The sequence below is a fragment of the Hydra vulgaris genome, chromosome 02 (genome assembly GCF_038396675.1).
Source record: "Hydra vulgaris chromosome 02, alternate assembly HydraT2T_AEP".
NCBI lineage: Eukaryota > Metazoa > Cnidaria > Hydrozoa > Anthoathecata > Hydridae > Hydra > Hydra vulgaris.
The window spans coordinates 2,342,501-2,357,500 of record NC_088921.1 but is presented as its reverse complement, the minus strand read 5'-3'; the positions used below and the strand labels follow the sequence as shown (position 1 = coordinate 2,357,500).

The following is a 15,000-nucleotide window of genomic DNA, read 5'->3' as shown; positions in this document are numbered from 1 at the left end:
CGGATTAGAAAGAAAACCAATTCACCGTCCAATCCTTTCACGTCTTTTACCATATAATGCAAGTATATCATAACAGTATAGTTTTTGTTCTATCCTGCACAAAAACAAAATATTACAAGCGTCCTAACTGATGGAACAAGATTGTTGTTGATAAAATGGTCGAGAAATGAGGACACATCATCTCATCCTTTTTTGGCAACACTTTCATCGTATGTGTAAAAGCAAGCTCCATCAGTTGCGAGAATATGAATGTTAAAATGAAATGAAATTTAAATGCCGGCGATAGTAGTAATTGACTTGTTCCGCTGTTGAACTTTTTCCAAATTATACAAAATTTTTGAAGGTTTTTCTCCTTCTTCGATTAGTTTTTGTTTCGTGCGAATAAACGCTCCGGGAAACTTGAGCAAGAAAATAGCATCGCGTTTTTCTTTGATGCTATCTAAATTTGGGTTAGAGTTTTGTCGCTCCCGTTGGATTTTGTTTTCAATCCTTTTGATGTTTTTGTTGTACCTTAAACATAAATATAAAAATTTTACAAACTGACATAAAAAACACAAACATCTAAACCTTAACCTTTTAGCACAAGTTTTCGATTGAGCTGACGTAAAACGAACAGATGGACGCACTGGACCATAACATTTCACAAAAAAGCGCGAACTACAACAATACAAACTACGACAGCTTAAGGGCTTAGTTAATAACAGAACATGCATTTTAGAAAGAACGTAAAAGAATCAAAAAACTTAACAGATTTGAGAATAGAAAAAAATAAAAAAGTTTACAAAAAAATTAAAAATATGTAAAAAAATTTAAAATAAAAAGAAAATCTTACGACATTTTTTCCGCACAATTTGAAGCCTCGTATCCATCAAAGTTAAAATTTAAATCTTGGTCGTCTTCGATAACGCCATTAGTATCCATCTTTTTTTTTCCAACAAATCCACGGTCTTTATTTCATCAGTGTTTACTCCACATGACACTTCGTTGCTACTTTTTTTAGAATTATAAGAGTATTCTGTTTTATTTTTTGCCCTTTTCCTTCTTACTTTTGTACTCATCGATACTTTTGTTTCATCGCTAGACTCCTTTTGTTTATTAGCGGTTTTATTTTTAGTTTCGTTGACTCCAACGTTGGTTTCCACAAATTCAGTTGTTTCACTTTACATTGTATGCTCTTTATGCAGCGGTATACTTTTTTCAGTAGAGATTTTTTCTGAAACTTTTACATTTGTCGAAGCAGTTGAATTTTCAGATTTTTGGGTTGTTTGCGGTTGATCGTTGTGTTTATAACTCAACGTGTTCCCGTTAACGTTTTGGTTTCTCGTTAACGGGTTAAGATGAAGGTTTTGCCAGTTCTTAATAACAGTAACGACGTTTCCAGTAAATATATTTTCATCATGAACATTTAACTTTCGACAGCTGAAATATTCAAAAACACCCCTCCGAGCAGCGAGATATTTCCCCAACGTAGTTAAGGCAGTGGAACCTCCATTAACTAACATACCAATTGGTATGTTTTGAACTAACACATGGACATTTACATTTTTGATGACTTTATCTGCTTCAAGAAATTCATTAACTTTGCTTGGATTGCTTACTACAAACTCAAAGAATCGGTTGTTGTAATGTCTAGTAACACCCCAGACGTGACACAAAAGATTTTTCTTGGCAAGAACTTCTAAAAAATCTTCGATACGACAGTTTAGATTGCCATATCTACAGAGCAGTACAGGGTATGCATCGTTGGAGGATGAGGATATGAGGATTAAAAGATACTAAGGTTAAATTTACCAGTTTCACCACTGACTCCGGGCGCCACCACGCTGACATAACTTTTAGCCATCTCAAAGCAATAAAATATAACCAAAAAAAAAACCACAAGGCAGACAAGAATAACAAAATTACTATCAACTACTTTCGTAAAAATTAATTCATCTAACTCATCCATCAATGTAAAACAGATAAAAACCACAAGCGCAACTAAAAAGTTTCAGTATGTTTTTTTTTCCTGTTTGTAATACTTCAAAATAAAAAATGGTAACAACACGATGCAGCGACAACGTTTTTGTTTTGAATTTCTTAAAACACAACTTTACCGCAAGCAAATACGATTAGTATTTTGTTGTTTGAAGAACATAGCCTAACCCAAAATTAAAAATCAAAGATTTTAATTTTTCTATTAATATATAATGGTATATATTTTATTGTACAATAATATAAATTTTTTTAAATTATATATATTTTTTTCTAAAATAAATATTGAAAATCTTGAAGAATAAGAAATTCTTTTTATTTTATGAAAAAGTTCTTTTAAGTTTATGCTTTTGTTAATTTTCACTTTTTTAACATTTTCGCATCAACTCACAGTAGCTAAAATGCCGCTCTAAAAGTGGTGCCGTTATTGACATAGTTTAAACCTAAAAGTTTTTATTATGTTGTTTTATTTAGCAGTTCATCATCCATTTTTAATTCTGTCTGAGGACAGGATGTTACGGAGTGGTTTCTTTATTAATTACAATAATATAAACTGTATAAAAATAAAAAACTTTATTATCAAAGAAGTTTGTATCTGTTTCGAAACGTTACAAAAATGCAAAACATGAGTTCGATCCTTATTTATAAAAAACTTAATTAAAAATTTCACACCAAAACATTTTTCTTAAATGAATTAAAACGCGATACAATTACTATGTAGTAATAGTATTGCGTTTTAATTCATTTAAGAAAAATGTTTTAGGGTTAAACTTTAAAGTTAATTTAAGTCCAACAATAATAAAAGCTATTAATTTTTTTGGGTCTCCGGACTTTCTTAAATTTATTTTGTCAACATTACGATGGTTGAAAACCGTTTATGGGTTCATTATTTTTCTCATAAAACAAATATCATAATACGTCTCAAAACATCTACTTTGTTTTAAGAGCAACATTATTATGCAAATTTCTAATATAATTGCGCTCAAAGTTAAACAAAAAGTTGAATCAATTGATTAATAAAATTTAATTTGTGCTAACACAAATATTTTAAATGATTGTGGAATTTCTTTAAAAAAAGAAAAAATTAAATTTTGCAATAATTTTAAAGCCCATATTTAAATAAAAAGGTGAATGGTCCATGCGGAAATCCCGCTTTGCCTCTGGGGCCACCACGCCTCTGAAAAAGGTCCGTATATATATATATATATATATATATATATATATATATATATATATATATATATATATATATAGATACATATATATATATATATATATATATATATATATATATATATATATATATATATATATATATATATATATATATATATATATATATATATATATAGATATATATATATATATATATATATATATATATATATATATTTATATGTATATATATATGTACATATAAGTATATATAAGGTCCGTATATATATATATATATATACATATATATATATATATATATATATATATATATATATATATATATATATATATATATATATATATATATATGTATATATATATATACGGTCTGAATAAGGTCCGTATATATATATATATATATATATATATATATATATATATATATATATATATATATATATATATATATATATATATATATATATATATATATATATATATATATATATATATGTATATATATATATATATATATATATATATATATATATATATATATATATATATATATATATATATATATACGTATATATATATATATGTATATATATATAGACGGTCTGAATAAGGTCCATATATATATATATATATATATATATATATATATATATATATATATATATATATATATATATATATATATATATATGTATATATATAGACGGTCTGAATAAGGTCCATATATATATATATATATATATATATATATATATATATATATATATATATATATATATATATATATATATATATATATATATATATATATATATATATATTTTAGCATTGATTACTGCTTGAGAGTGACAAGGCATTGAGTCTACCAACTTTATAATCACAATAATTTTAATTTTTCCCCATTATTGTTTCAGAGTATTCAATAAATCACGTTTACTTGTTGGTTTTCAATCTGAAATTTATCGATCAATGAGCTTACATAGACATTCAATAGAATTAAGGTCAGGACTTTGTTAAGGCTATTCCATTAGTTGAATTTTTTGTTTATGAAAATGTCTTTTATCTCTACCAATCCACAAATATCTTTAGATCATCAAACTGATCTGGGCCTAACTAATCTAGATTCAATCAGTGATTTAGAAAGTTATGTTGACTGTGAGAGTGATTTAGATAATGTCTTATCCAATGAATATAATAAGCATGCTTCACTAACATGTTTAAATTTAAAGTTGGCTGCTTATTCAACTCAAAATAAATGGAGTCAAAAATCCATAACTCAATTATTAAGTATTCTTTGAGAAACTGGATTAGATCTTCCTCAAGATGCTCGAACGCTACTTAGCTCTCCAAAAACTATAAAAACTAAATCAAAATGTGGTGGTGAGTATGTTTATTTTGGAATTAAGAGTGAAGTTATAAGAATACTATCATACTAGACTGTTAAAAGTGCCTTAATGATTAATTTACTTATAAATATTGATGGTCTTCCTCTTTTTCTGTCATCTACTGTTCAGCTCTGGTCTGTTTTTGGTCTGTTTGAGGGCTCTCATATTTTTATTATTGGAATTTTTGGTGGAAATAGCAAACCTGATTTTTTTATAGACTTCTTATCGGATTTTGTGAATGAATGGATAAAAATTAAAGACTCTGGGATTAATTTTAATGGATTTCATATTAGTTTAACAATTAAAACTTTTGTTTGTGATGCTTCAGCTAGAGCTTATATAAAGAATATTGTTAACCATAATAGGTACAACTCTTGTGAAAGGTGTTGTGTGCGTGGTTCCCATAACTGAAGAGTTGTCTTCAATGATGAATTTGGTTTCAATAAAAGGGTTGATCAGACTTTATCAGGCAGTTTCTCTACTTGTGAATATAGGTATTGAGTTTATTAGTTTTTTTGTTTTGGATTATATGTATTTGGTTTGTTTAGGGGTAACAAAACGAATTTTATAATATTTATTGAAAGGCCCTGTGGGAAAAATATCTGCATAACAAATAGCTAAAATTTCCAATAGTTTAATTTGTTTAAAATGGAAATATGCCAAGCGAATTTGCTAGTCAACCACAAAGTCTTCAAAATTTAGATCCTTGGAAAACTACAGAGTTTAGGCAGTTTTTGATATATTTAGGTCCTGTTGTACTGAAGGGTGTTGTATCTGAACAGGTATACGAGCATTTTCTCCTGTTAAGCATTTCTATTGGTATTATGTTGACATCAAATGACCAATTTTGTAACAACCATTTGGAATATGCACGCATTATGACGACACATTTTGTTTATTCATACAAGTATATTTTTGTAGAAACTTTTACTGTATACAATGTGCATAGTCTACTCCATTTAGTTGATGAGATTAAAATAACCATTGCTGCTCACTCAACAGTATCTCTTGTTTTCCATTTGAAAATTTTCTACAAAGACTGAAACTGTCAGTTAACAACTACAAAAGCCCTATTGTGCAAATGTGTAAAAGACAAATAGAGTTTCAACATTTTTGGAAACATGCGTCACAAAAATCGTTATTTACGAAAGTTTCTAAAAGTAAGAAAGATAGATGTTTCCTTTTTACTGACAATTCGGTTGCTTTTGTTACTACAAATGAAATAAACGGAACTTTTCATTGTGATATCATCAATCCATGATACCTATGTAATTTATATAAAAAACTAGTTTTATCACTGCGATTTAATATTGCACTGTTAGTAAAATGAACTAATGGAAAAGTAGAAAAAAAACTTATTTCTAAGATTGAATTGAGAAAAAAATGTGCGTGTCTTCCTGAACGCAGAGGGCTCGCTATATTTCCTGTTTTGCATGAAGCAGAAACTGAAAAGTTTGTTTATAATAAATAAATTTAACTTCAGTTTATTATTGTATGTTTTATTTAAATATGACATAGAAATATGCATTAAATATATATTGTAAAAACTCTTTTCTGTAAATGTAAATCTAAAGTTACTTGTTTAATAACATAAGTTAAATGCAATAATTTAAAAATATAAAAATATAGAAATTCACAATTTAGTTATCATGTCATGAAAATTTATTTATTTCTCAGGCATGATATTGCACTAACATATTTAATTTGTTTTTAACATATTTAAAAATATTTAAGTTGTCTTTATTTTTTTAAACATTAACTATATCATTCCCAAATAGATCATTTATTCTTTTTTAAACAATGATTTGTCATTGTTTTATGATTTGATAATAGTTTGGAATCAGTTAACAGTGTTGTGCAACAGTTTATACAATACTTATTTTGCATATGTATATATGCATGAGGTTTATTTATTTAGTGTTAAGGTTACATATTTTTTGAATAAATGGCTATTCTTTTGCAGTATATATAAAATTATGTCATGGTCAAGAGTCGTATGGAAGGAGTTATTGAGGGAGGAAGATATGACCATTCCACCGATCTGGATGGTAGATAAGAATGGCTGTTGGCCGAAAGGCAATAATGTTATATACATCTTACTTTATATTTTATATTACTATTTACCTAATATTTATATATTTTAGATTCAATAGCTATAAAGAGAAAATCTTCCTTGACACAATCACCATTTCAACAACCATTTAAATCTCCCTTCACTTCATTTTATTCTTTTTCTAATGTATAACCAAATGAGTCACAATCCTCATTATTTACATCTTGATCTATCTCCCAAAATAAAATAAAAGAGATTTCTCCTATCATTTTATCCCCAATCCATTGGCAACCGTTAAAATCAAGAATACCGCAACGAATTTTAAAACCATCGTTCTCATCTCAGCCTATTTCAACTTCATCTGTTTCAAAAAGCTATGAACAAGAAAGTATAAATACTTTAAATATTGCATTAAACAAGTTTCCATCAACAGAAGCAAGTATGAAATGATTTAAAATAAAATAATGGAATTTTATTTTCAGGGATGCAATCAAACAATTGTGTTTTTACTCATATTAAAAATAAAATGGCTTTTTTGGTTAATGTTCAATTATGCATGGCTAACTACACTATTTATAATATATATTATAAATCTTATATTTTAATTTTATTTTTTGCAGACGCCATGCCAAAGTATGATGAAATGGAAATAGAAAAATGCGTTGGAAATGTGCTTAAAAGAGCGCCGGATAGAAAAAGTCTCTATAGAACGTCTTTTGAACGTCCGAAAAAGACGCCTTTAGGCGTCTAATCTAGAATCAGTTTAGAACGCGTCCAAGACGCGTCTGAGCATTTATTGTACATTTTTTGTACGTCTCCGTGTTTGCTGGGATTGACATCTTTGAATGGTTTTCTGACTAAATTCAGTTGATGTTTTGTAGTTTTTTAACTAAATGCAAATGTTCAACTTATTATATTTTATAACATATTATTTTTGTAAAAAAATTATATACTTCTTACCTATGGACCACCAGAGGTAATTGTTTTTAGTATTTGCATTGTGAACGAATGCACAGCCTAACTCTGTACGAATGTCACAACTTTAATGAACTTTGTGAATATTTGTAACTGTCATTGAGGAGTGAGAAATTGCTGAACAACTGTATGGTACGTTTTCTTTTTGTTACATATTCATTCATGTTCCTACTTATTTCTTACACTTTTTGCAACAAACTTTTCATTGGATGTATTTTTATAACACTTTTGAACTATATGTTTAAGAGTATTTGTTGAGCGCATTGTTGTTGCATTTGAAAACTACTTAAAGTTATGTTTGAGCAATATATTAGGCACTTTGCTTCTGTTTCTAATTTTCTAATTAAATTTGAAAACTACATGTCGCACAATATAGATGTGAACAGTAGTTAAGTAGGACAGGTTTGTGTATTATTATTTTGCAATACATGCAGACACTTAAGTCTTTGTGTGGTTTATATTGAAAAATCTGAAAATGTGTCTATTATTTCATTAACTGACTCTGATGTTCAAATATCTTCATTATCTGTTTGTCTCTACCGCAAATCTTTACAAAACATATGCATCTTTTGAGTGAACATGTTTGTGGATAGTGACTTAAACTGAAATTAGGTGAGGTCGTTCTTTATTTTTCGAAATACCACATTTGGTTTTTGTCTGTCCTGCCTTCTTCTACCTCAGTAAAAAACGCCTAGTAAACTCTTAAAGTTATCACATTAAGTCAGTCGTTGCCATTATAGTTTCCACATTAACTGCATAGCTTAATAAGGCTGATAAATAAATATATTTAAAAATGTTTAACGTTAGTTTCAGAAATTAATTCTTTTAACAAGTATAGTTTATTTCTTATTATTTAATTATTTAATTCTTCAAATAAAAAAACAATATTTAAAAAAATAAAGTTTTTAAAAAAAACATGTCTTTAAGACCTTTCAAAGTTTGTCTAAACCCAATAGCTACCCAGTTAAAGTAGATATTCTTTTATTTTGCTATCAATAAATGGCTCATTACTACCATAATAATATTAGTTATTATTACTATTTTTTCATTGTAATTATTGTAAACATACAAATTATTACTATTACTATAATTTGTATTAATTTTTTTTTATAGTATATTATTATAAAATATTATAATTATTATTATTACTATTATTATTGTTATTATTATTGTCAAAATTATTGTAAAAATGATTTACGGAAAATAAATAGTTTGTTGTTGTTGTTACTTTTATATTCGAATGCTTTTTAAAATTAAGAACCAACTTAAAAAGAATTTCGTTTACTTTCATTTTTATAATAAAATGATATTTAAAAGATTTGTTTATTTAATTAAAAAGTTAATTACATTAACAAATATATATACATAAATTTATCAGAAAAATTTTATCAGTGTAAACATCAAAAATATTACTTTTCAATGCATGTATTGGTCATAAAATAACTTTTTTAGATTTATATTTACAGAAGTTATATATTATAACAGTAATAAAAGGTTTTGAAGGTATTCTTTGTATACAAAACATCTTTTTTACATGTTCAGTATTTCTCATCAACTGACCATTGACCGAAGACCAATTTTTTGTTATAACTTTTTTATTGCAAAAAGTATCAAAATATTTATGACGCATGGGTATTTGCATACATTTAGCATGAGTTTTACATAATCAAATGTTTGAAGGATATTGGAGGATAGTTTATTTGATACCTAAAAGTAAAGGTTAGTAGCAAAAAAAATATTGAAAACTGTCTGTTTTTGATACTTTAAAACTAATGATTTACGTTAAATTGTTTTTAAAACTCTGAGCGAAAAAAACGTTAATTAAAATAATATAGTTTAAAATGAAAGTAAAAGAAGTTAGTTTAAAATAATAGTTGCGTAAGAAAGTTGATAAATAAAAAATGCAAAATAGCGTTTTGGAACACACAACAAGTTAATGTGTAAATAACCGCATAAAATAACGATGAAATTAATGTTTAATGTTTTTTTAACTAGATATTTCCGCTAATGAACACGTCTTCACCATTATGACAAATTTTGGTGGCCTATAACTGGACCTGATTTTGAAATTTCTAAAATCATAGAAAATGATAATTTTGATTTTCAACCTACAACTTTTGATTTTTTATACTTACCACTAATTAAAACATGAACTACTTGTTTTTAAGCCTACTACATTTTCAGCTTACTGATTTTTAAACCTACTGTATTTTCGACCTACTGTTTTTTCGATCGACTTTATAACTACGTCTTTTCCGGTATGTATTTTATTTGCTGTTGATTTAAATCAGAGCTGAATTTATTCAGCCGTGGAACGCCGGCTTATAATTGAGAGGTTTAAGGTTTGATGCCTTGTCTCGGTATATAAGGCAGCGTGAAACTTCTCACAGGCTGATATGACATAGATTGATATGACATAGGCTTCTTGTTGATTAAATTCTTGAAACAAAAACTTGTCTATTCTTGATTTATTGTTAATGGTTTTTGAAAAAAAAAACTTAAAAACGCAAGGAAAAAACGATAAAAACACAGACTTGTAGGTTGAAATGAATATAGCTTATAATCGATTGAAAATCAAACTTTCGCAAATCGGTTGAAAATAAAAGTCTCTAAAATAGGTTGAGAAAAAAATCGGCCGAAATTTAAAACGTTTAAACATACAAATGTTTGGAGCTTGCGCCAATGATGTCTGTTAGCATCTCAAACACCAAAAAATATTGGATGCTTCACTGATCTGTGGTTTAATGCCTATTCTAGGCTTTTTTTTTGACAATATATATATATATATATTGCAGATAAATGACTATACTCTGCTAGTATTATTTTTTCCTTTCCAGCATAAAGGTAAAATTCGTACGTCATTCCATACCGTCCAGCTCTGACCATGTTTTTAAAACCCCATTTACATGGTTTTTCAGGATTATACTGTCTTCTCTTTGAATATTTAGTTTTTGAAGGTATTATTTGTTCATCAGTAGTATGGAAACGTTAAGGTTTTAAAATAATGCATTGCTTCCGGATTGACTCAATAATAGGTGTTATTATGAACAACTTTCCAGAATCTTCAGAAAAGTTCATGTTGTTTACAAAGTGTAGATTTTGCCGCAACAGTTTATACCGGTTTCTCGACATATTGTCAGCAATTAGAGGATATTGAAGAGAAGTAAACCAATAGCAACTGTAGGCAGGTAATTTAACTAACCCCATCAACTTTGCATCCCAATTAACATGGAAGCTTCATTAACAGTGGTATTGATGGACTTCCCTGATTTTTAGGTGCTGTACAAGTGTGTGTTTTTAACGACCAACTGCAACAACTCATTAATAAAGAACTGTTTAAAATATTGAAGAGGTGAGCTTATATTATCTGGTATGTTCTTAAACTGATATTCATTTAAACTCTCAAGATTATCTGAATTCAAGTCTCCTTTTATCCATTGATACTCGTGTTTTGCTTTTTTTTGAGGTATATCATCATCATCTTCATTATCGTCATCATCAACATTATTATCAGTTGCAGTATAATTGTCTCATTGACAAATAACTCATCATCATCATGTACGTATATACATATATATATATTTTTTTTCTTCTTCATAAATCACCAGTCTAACGGTATGAATGATATTAATAGTAATAGTAATAATTATACCAAATTTAATTCTTATGGTATTAACACACCACATTGTCCAAAACAGATTAAAGATATGCGTGCGTTTCAATGCGATTTATTCAAATTAATTAAAAACATACAGTTTAGAAAGATTCAATGCGCCTTCCAGAATAAATTTAAAAAAGACATTTCTTTTATTCGAAAATCAACGTACACTTACACTTACGCAGATGAAACCTCAAATTTGTATAAATTATCAAAAGACGAATGCAATATGTTGTTAATGAACGCTACTACATCTAACTATAAAAAAACCAACCCTATTATAAAAGATTACATTAATAAAGAAGGATAAACTATTCTAAAGAATCATGATGTTTTTAAAAAAAATCAAAATAAACAGTTCTTCCAATTGTTTCATTACATTAAAAGACCATAAACCTAATTTTTTAAATAATCCTTCTGTTCGTCTAATTAAACCAGCTAAGAATGAAGTTTGTAGATTAAGTAAGCATATATTATCAGATATTATCACCAACCTAAGAAATTTTTTTTCAATTAAATCAGTGAAATAGTACACAAAATGTAATAAATTGGTTCAAAAACATCAATAACAAATATTTTTTATAAGTTCCTTATTTTCGACATCTTTGACTTTTACCCTTCTATTGATAAAAAGCTACTTAACGACTCCATAAACTTAGCAGAACAATACGTTTCCATTAATGCTGATCATAAATCTTTAATTCTCCACGCGCGTAAGTCTTTATTATTTACCAATGATCAAGTTTGGATTAAAAAATCGAGTGGTTTGTTTGATGTTACCATGGGTGCATTTGATGGAGCGGAAGTGTGCGAATTAGTTGGTATTTTTCTTCTCTTCTGGATTTCGCAATTTTATAAAAAATCTGATTTTGGATTATATAGAGACGATGGCCTAGCCGTGTTTAAAAACGCAAGCGGTCCAAAAATGGAAAAATTAAGGAGCATTTTACTCAAATATTTAAACAATACAACCTCTGTATTTCCATTCAATCTAATATGAAAGTTGTTAATGACCTTGATGTTACATTTGATCTTAACATCTGCACTTTTCAACCTTACCATAAACCTGATAGTACGCTAAATTATATCCATGCTAGTTCCATCCATCCACCGAGCATTTTAAAACAATTACCAACCTCAATTGAACATAGATTATCTTCCAATTCTTCAAGCGAAAATATTTTCCAAAAGTTTGCTCCTATTTATAAAGACGCATTAAAAAAGTCTGGATTTCATACCAATCTCCAATATCATTCAAACCTAAATCCTTCTAATACTAATAAACGAAAAAGAAATATTATATGGTTTAATCCTCCTTTCAGTAAAAATGTGGTAACAAAAATTGGACACCTTTTCTTAAACTTAATTGACTTGCATTTTCCATTACATCATAAACTCCACAAAATTTTCAACAGAAACACATTAAAAATTAGTTACAGCTGCATGCCAAATATTCAATCTATTATTAATTCACACAATCAACTAATTTTGCGCAACAAACTCACCGCTAATGATATAAATTGCAACTGCATTAAGAAAACTGCATGCCCGTTAAATAACGAATGTCAATCAAAAAACGTTGTATATAAAGCCACTTTAGCATCACTTAAACCCAGCCTTACGGAAAAAACTTACATCGGTATTAGTGAAAACGCATTCAAGCTCAGATTTGCAAACCACCTTAAATCATTTAACGCAACCAGGTATAGAAATGATACAGAACTTTCCAAAAAAATCTGGAAACACAAATATGCAGGTAACATGCCTATAGTTAAGTGGAACATAATTAAAAGATGCCAATCTTATAATCCATCTACAAAAAAGTGTAACCTTTGCAACAGTGAAAAATATTTTATTATGAATTTTGATAGTGGTTTATTACTTAATAAAAAAATGAATTGGTCTGTGCTTGTAGGCACAGGAAAAAATTTTTACTATCTAACTTTGATACCGGCGATTAGCAAATATCGGATCACGTACACTTGACGTCAGATGCAGTTGCAATGCTAAACTTGTATTTTTTATAACGGTTTTTTATTTTATATTTGAATAAAATGGCTTATGATTGCCGAATGGCATGAAACTTTAAGTTCCATTATAAAGTTGTATTTTTTCATTTAAAATATTTTAATATATATATATATATATATATATATATATATATATATATATATATATATATATATATATATATATATATATATATATATATATATATATATATATATATATATATATATATATATATACATATATATATATATATATAAACTAAAGTATCTGTATAAACGCTTCTTTTTTTTTATTCAAACCTAAAAATTCAATATTTATGTTTAGTAATCACTAAAGTATAAATTTACATTTATAAACTAATCAAATTTAAAAAATACAACATTGAATGAAACTAATCATATTTAAGAGATATATCATAAATACAACTTTATACCACTAAAGTAATAAAAAAAAGAACTCTAAACTCTGTATAAAGCTAAACAAGTTATAATATGCTTGACTCATACTTTTTACTAACTATTTGCAACTGATGAAAAGGAAAAAAGAACTCTAAACAAACTCTAAAAGTAAACTGATTATTATATGCTTGACTCATACTTTTTACTAACTATAGAAACATAATTAAACACAATTTGGCAACCCAAAAAGTATTAAAACTGCATACAAATATTGCTACTTAACCATTTGCAAAAATGGTTGTAAAACATTTAAAACAGATCAGATACAAAATATAATAATAAAGTAAAACATTTAATACCAAATAAAAAAAAAAAAATTATAATTGCATATCATTCTTAAAACAATTTAGCAAAAACAACAAAACCAGTATTTTGATTTAATAAACCAAGCCTCTTTCTTCTCAACACATTTTTTGTGAAACCACAAAAGGCAAGAATCACACGCAATTGAGCCCCCAACGCCATTGCCCAGGGATGTACTTTTTTTGCACACTGCACAAGGCTAAGTTCTTTGGTGAGACTTGATATCAATTATTTCGTTGAGCACTTTCCACCCATCTGAAGTAAAATATGATTGCAGAGACAAAAGAGATCCAAGTGCACTTTTCATCAAGAATTGCTGAAGAAATACAATTCACTCTTTTTTCTATACAACTACTCTGTATAAGAATGCCAGAAAGAGCTTACTGCACATCATCTGGTTTCAAAAACCAACCCAGCATCACTACAACAAAAATATATAACTAGTATTATTAGATTGGCAGGAAGCAAAACGTTTGCTTGTACATTAAACTTAGAAAATATCAATGAATAAAATAAACTACAATTTGTAGTCTACATAATTGGTTATACATACTAGCATGTCTTTCAGACGGATGAAGTTTCAAAAAAGGTACTGGCCCTTCATGCAATTGGCGTTGTTGTTTTTTTGGTAGACCAATAGTGATTAAAGTGGAACCTTTAGGACGGCTGGAGTATATAACATGTTTAGGCATATGAATCCGTACCAAGCAAGAATCTACAATAAAATATGGTTCTTGAAGTCCAGAAATAATTTACTTCTTGTTTTACATATATTATCCTAAACGCATAGTTACAAAAACATTGCAACAAATCTATAATTTAACCTGCATCTGGATCACTCCTCCCAGATGTCAACGCTTCTTGCTGATATGGTGCTGATATGATGCAGCATCTTCATGTGAGCAAACCTACAGCAGCTATTTCACTTTCAACTATGAAAAATATTTCTAGTAACAAGCAAATTTCAAAATCTAGCAAAAAAAGTACAGCAGTAACTAATTTTAA

The 15,000-nt window shown here is 27.6% G+C and overlaps 2 protein-coding genes across 2 annotated transcripts; both read left to right on the top strand.

Annotated features, from left to right (window-relative positions):
• The first annotated feature begins 4,604 nt into the window (after positions 1-4,604).
• LOC136075715 (uncharacterized) lies at positions 4,605-4,946 on the top strand. Its single transcript, XM_065789150.1, has one exon. It carries the CDS (start codon positions 4,605-4,607, stop codon positions 4,944-4,946), a length of 342 nt encoding a protein of 113 aa, XP_065645222.1.
• A 245-nt stretch (positions 4,947-5,191) lies between these two features.
• On the top strand, positions 5,192-5,578 carry LOC136075714 (uncharacterized). The gene has a single exon (XM_065789149.1). It carries the CDS (start codon positions 5,192-5,194, stop codon positions 5,576-5,578), a length of 387 nt encoding a protein of 128 aa, XP_065645221.1.
• Positions 5,579-15,000: the final 9,422 nt, after the last annotated feature.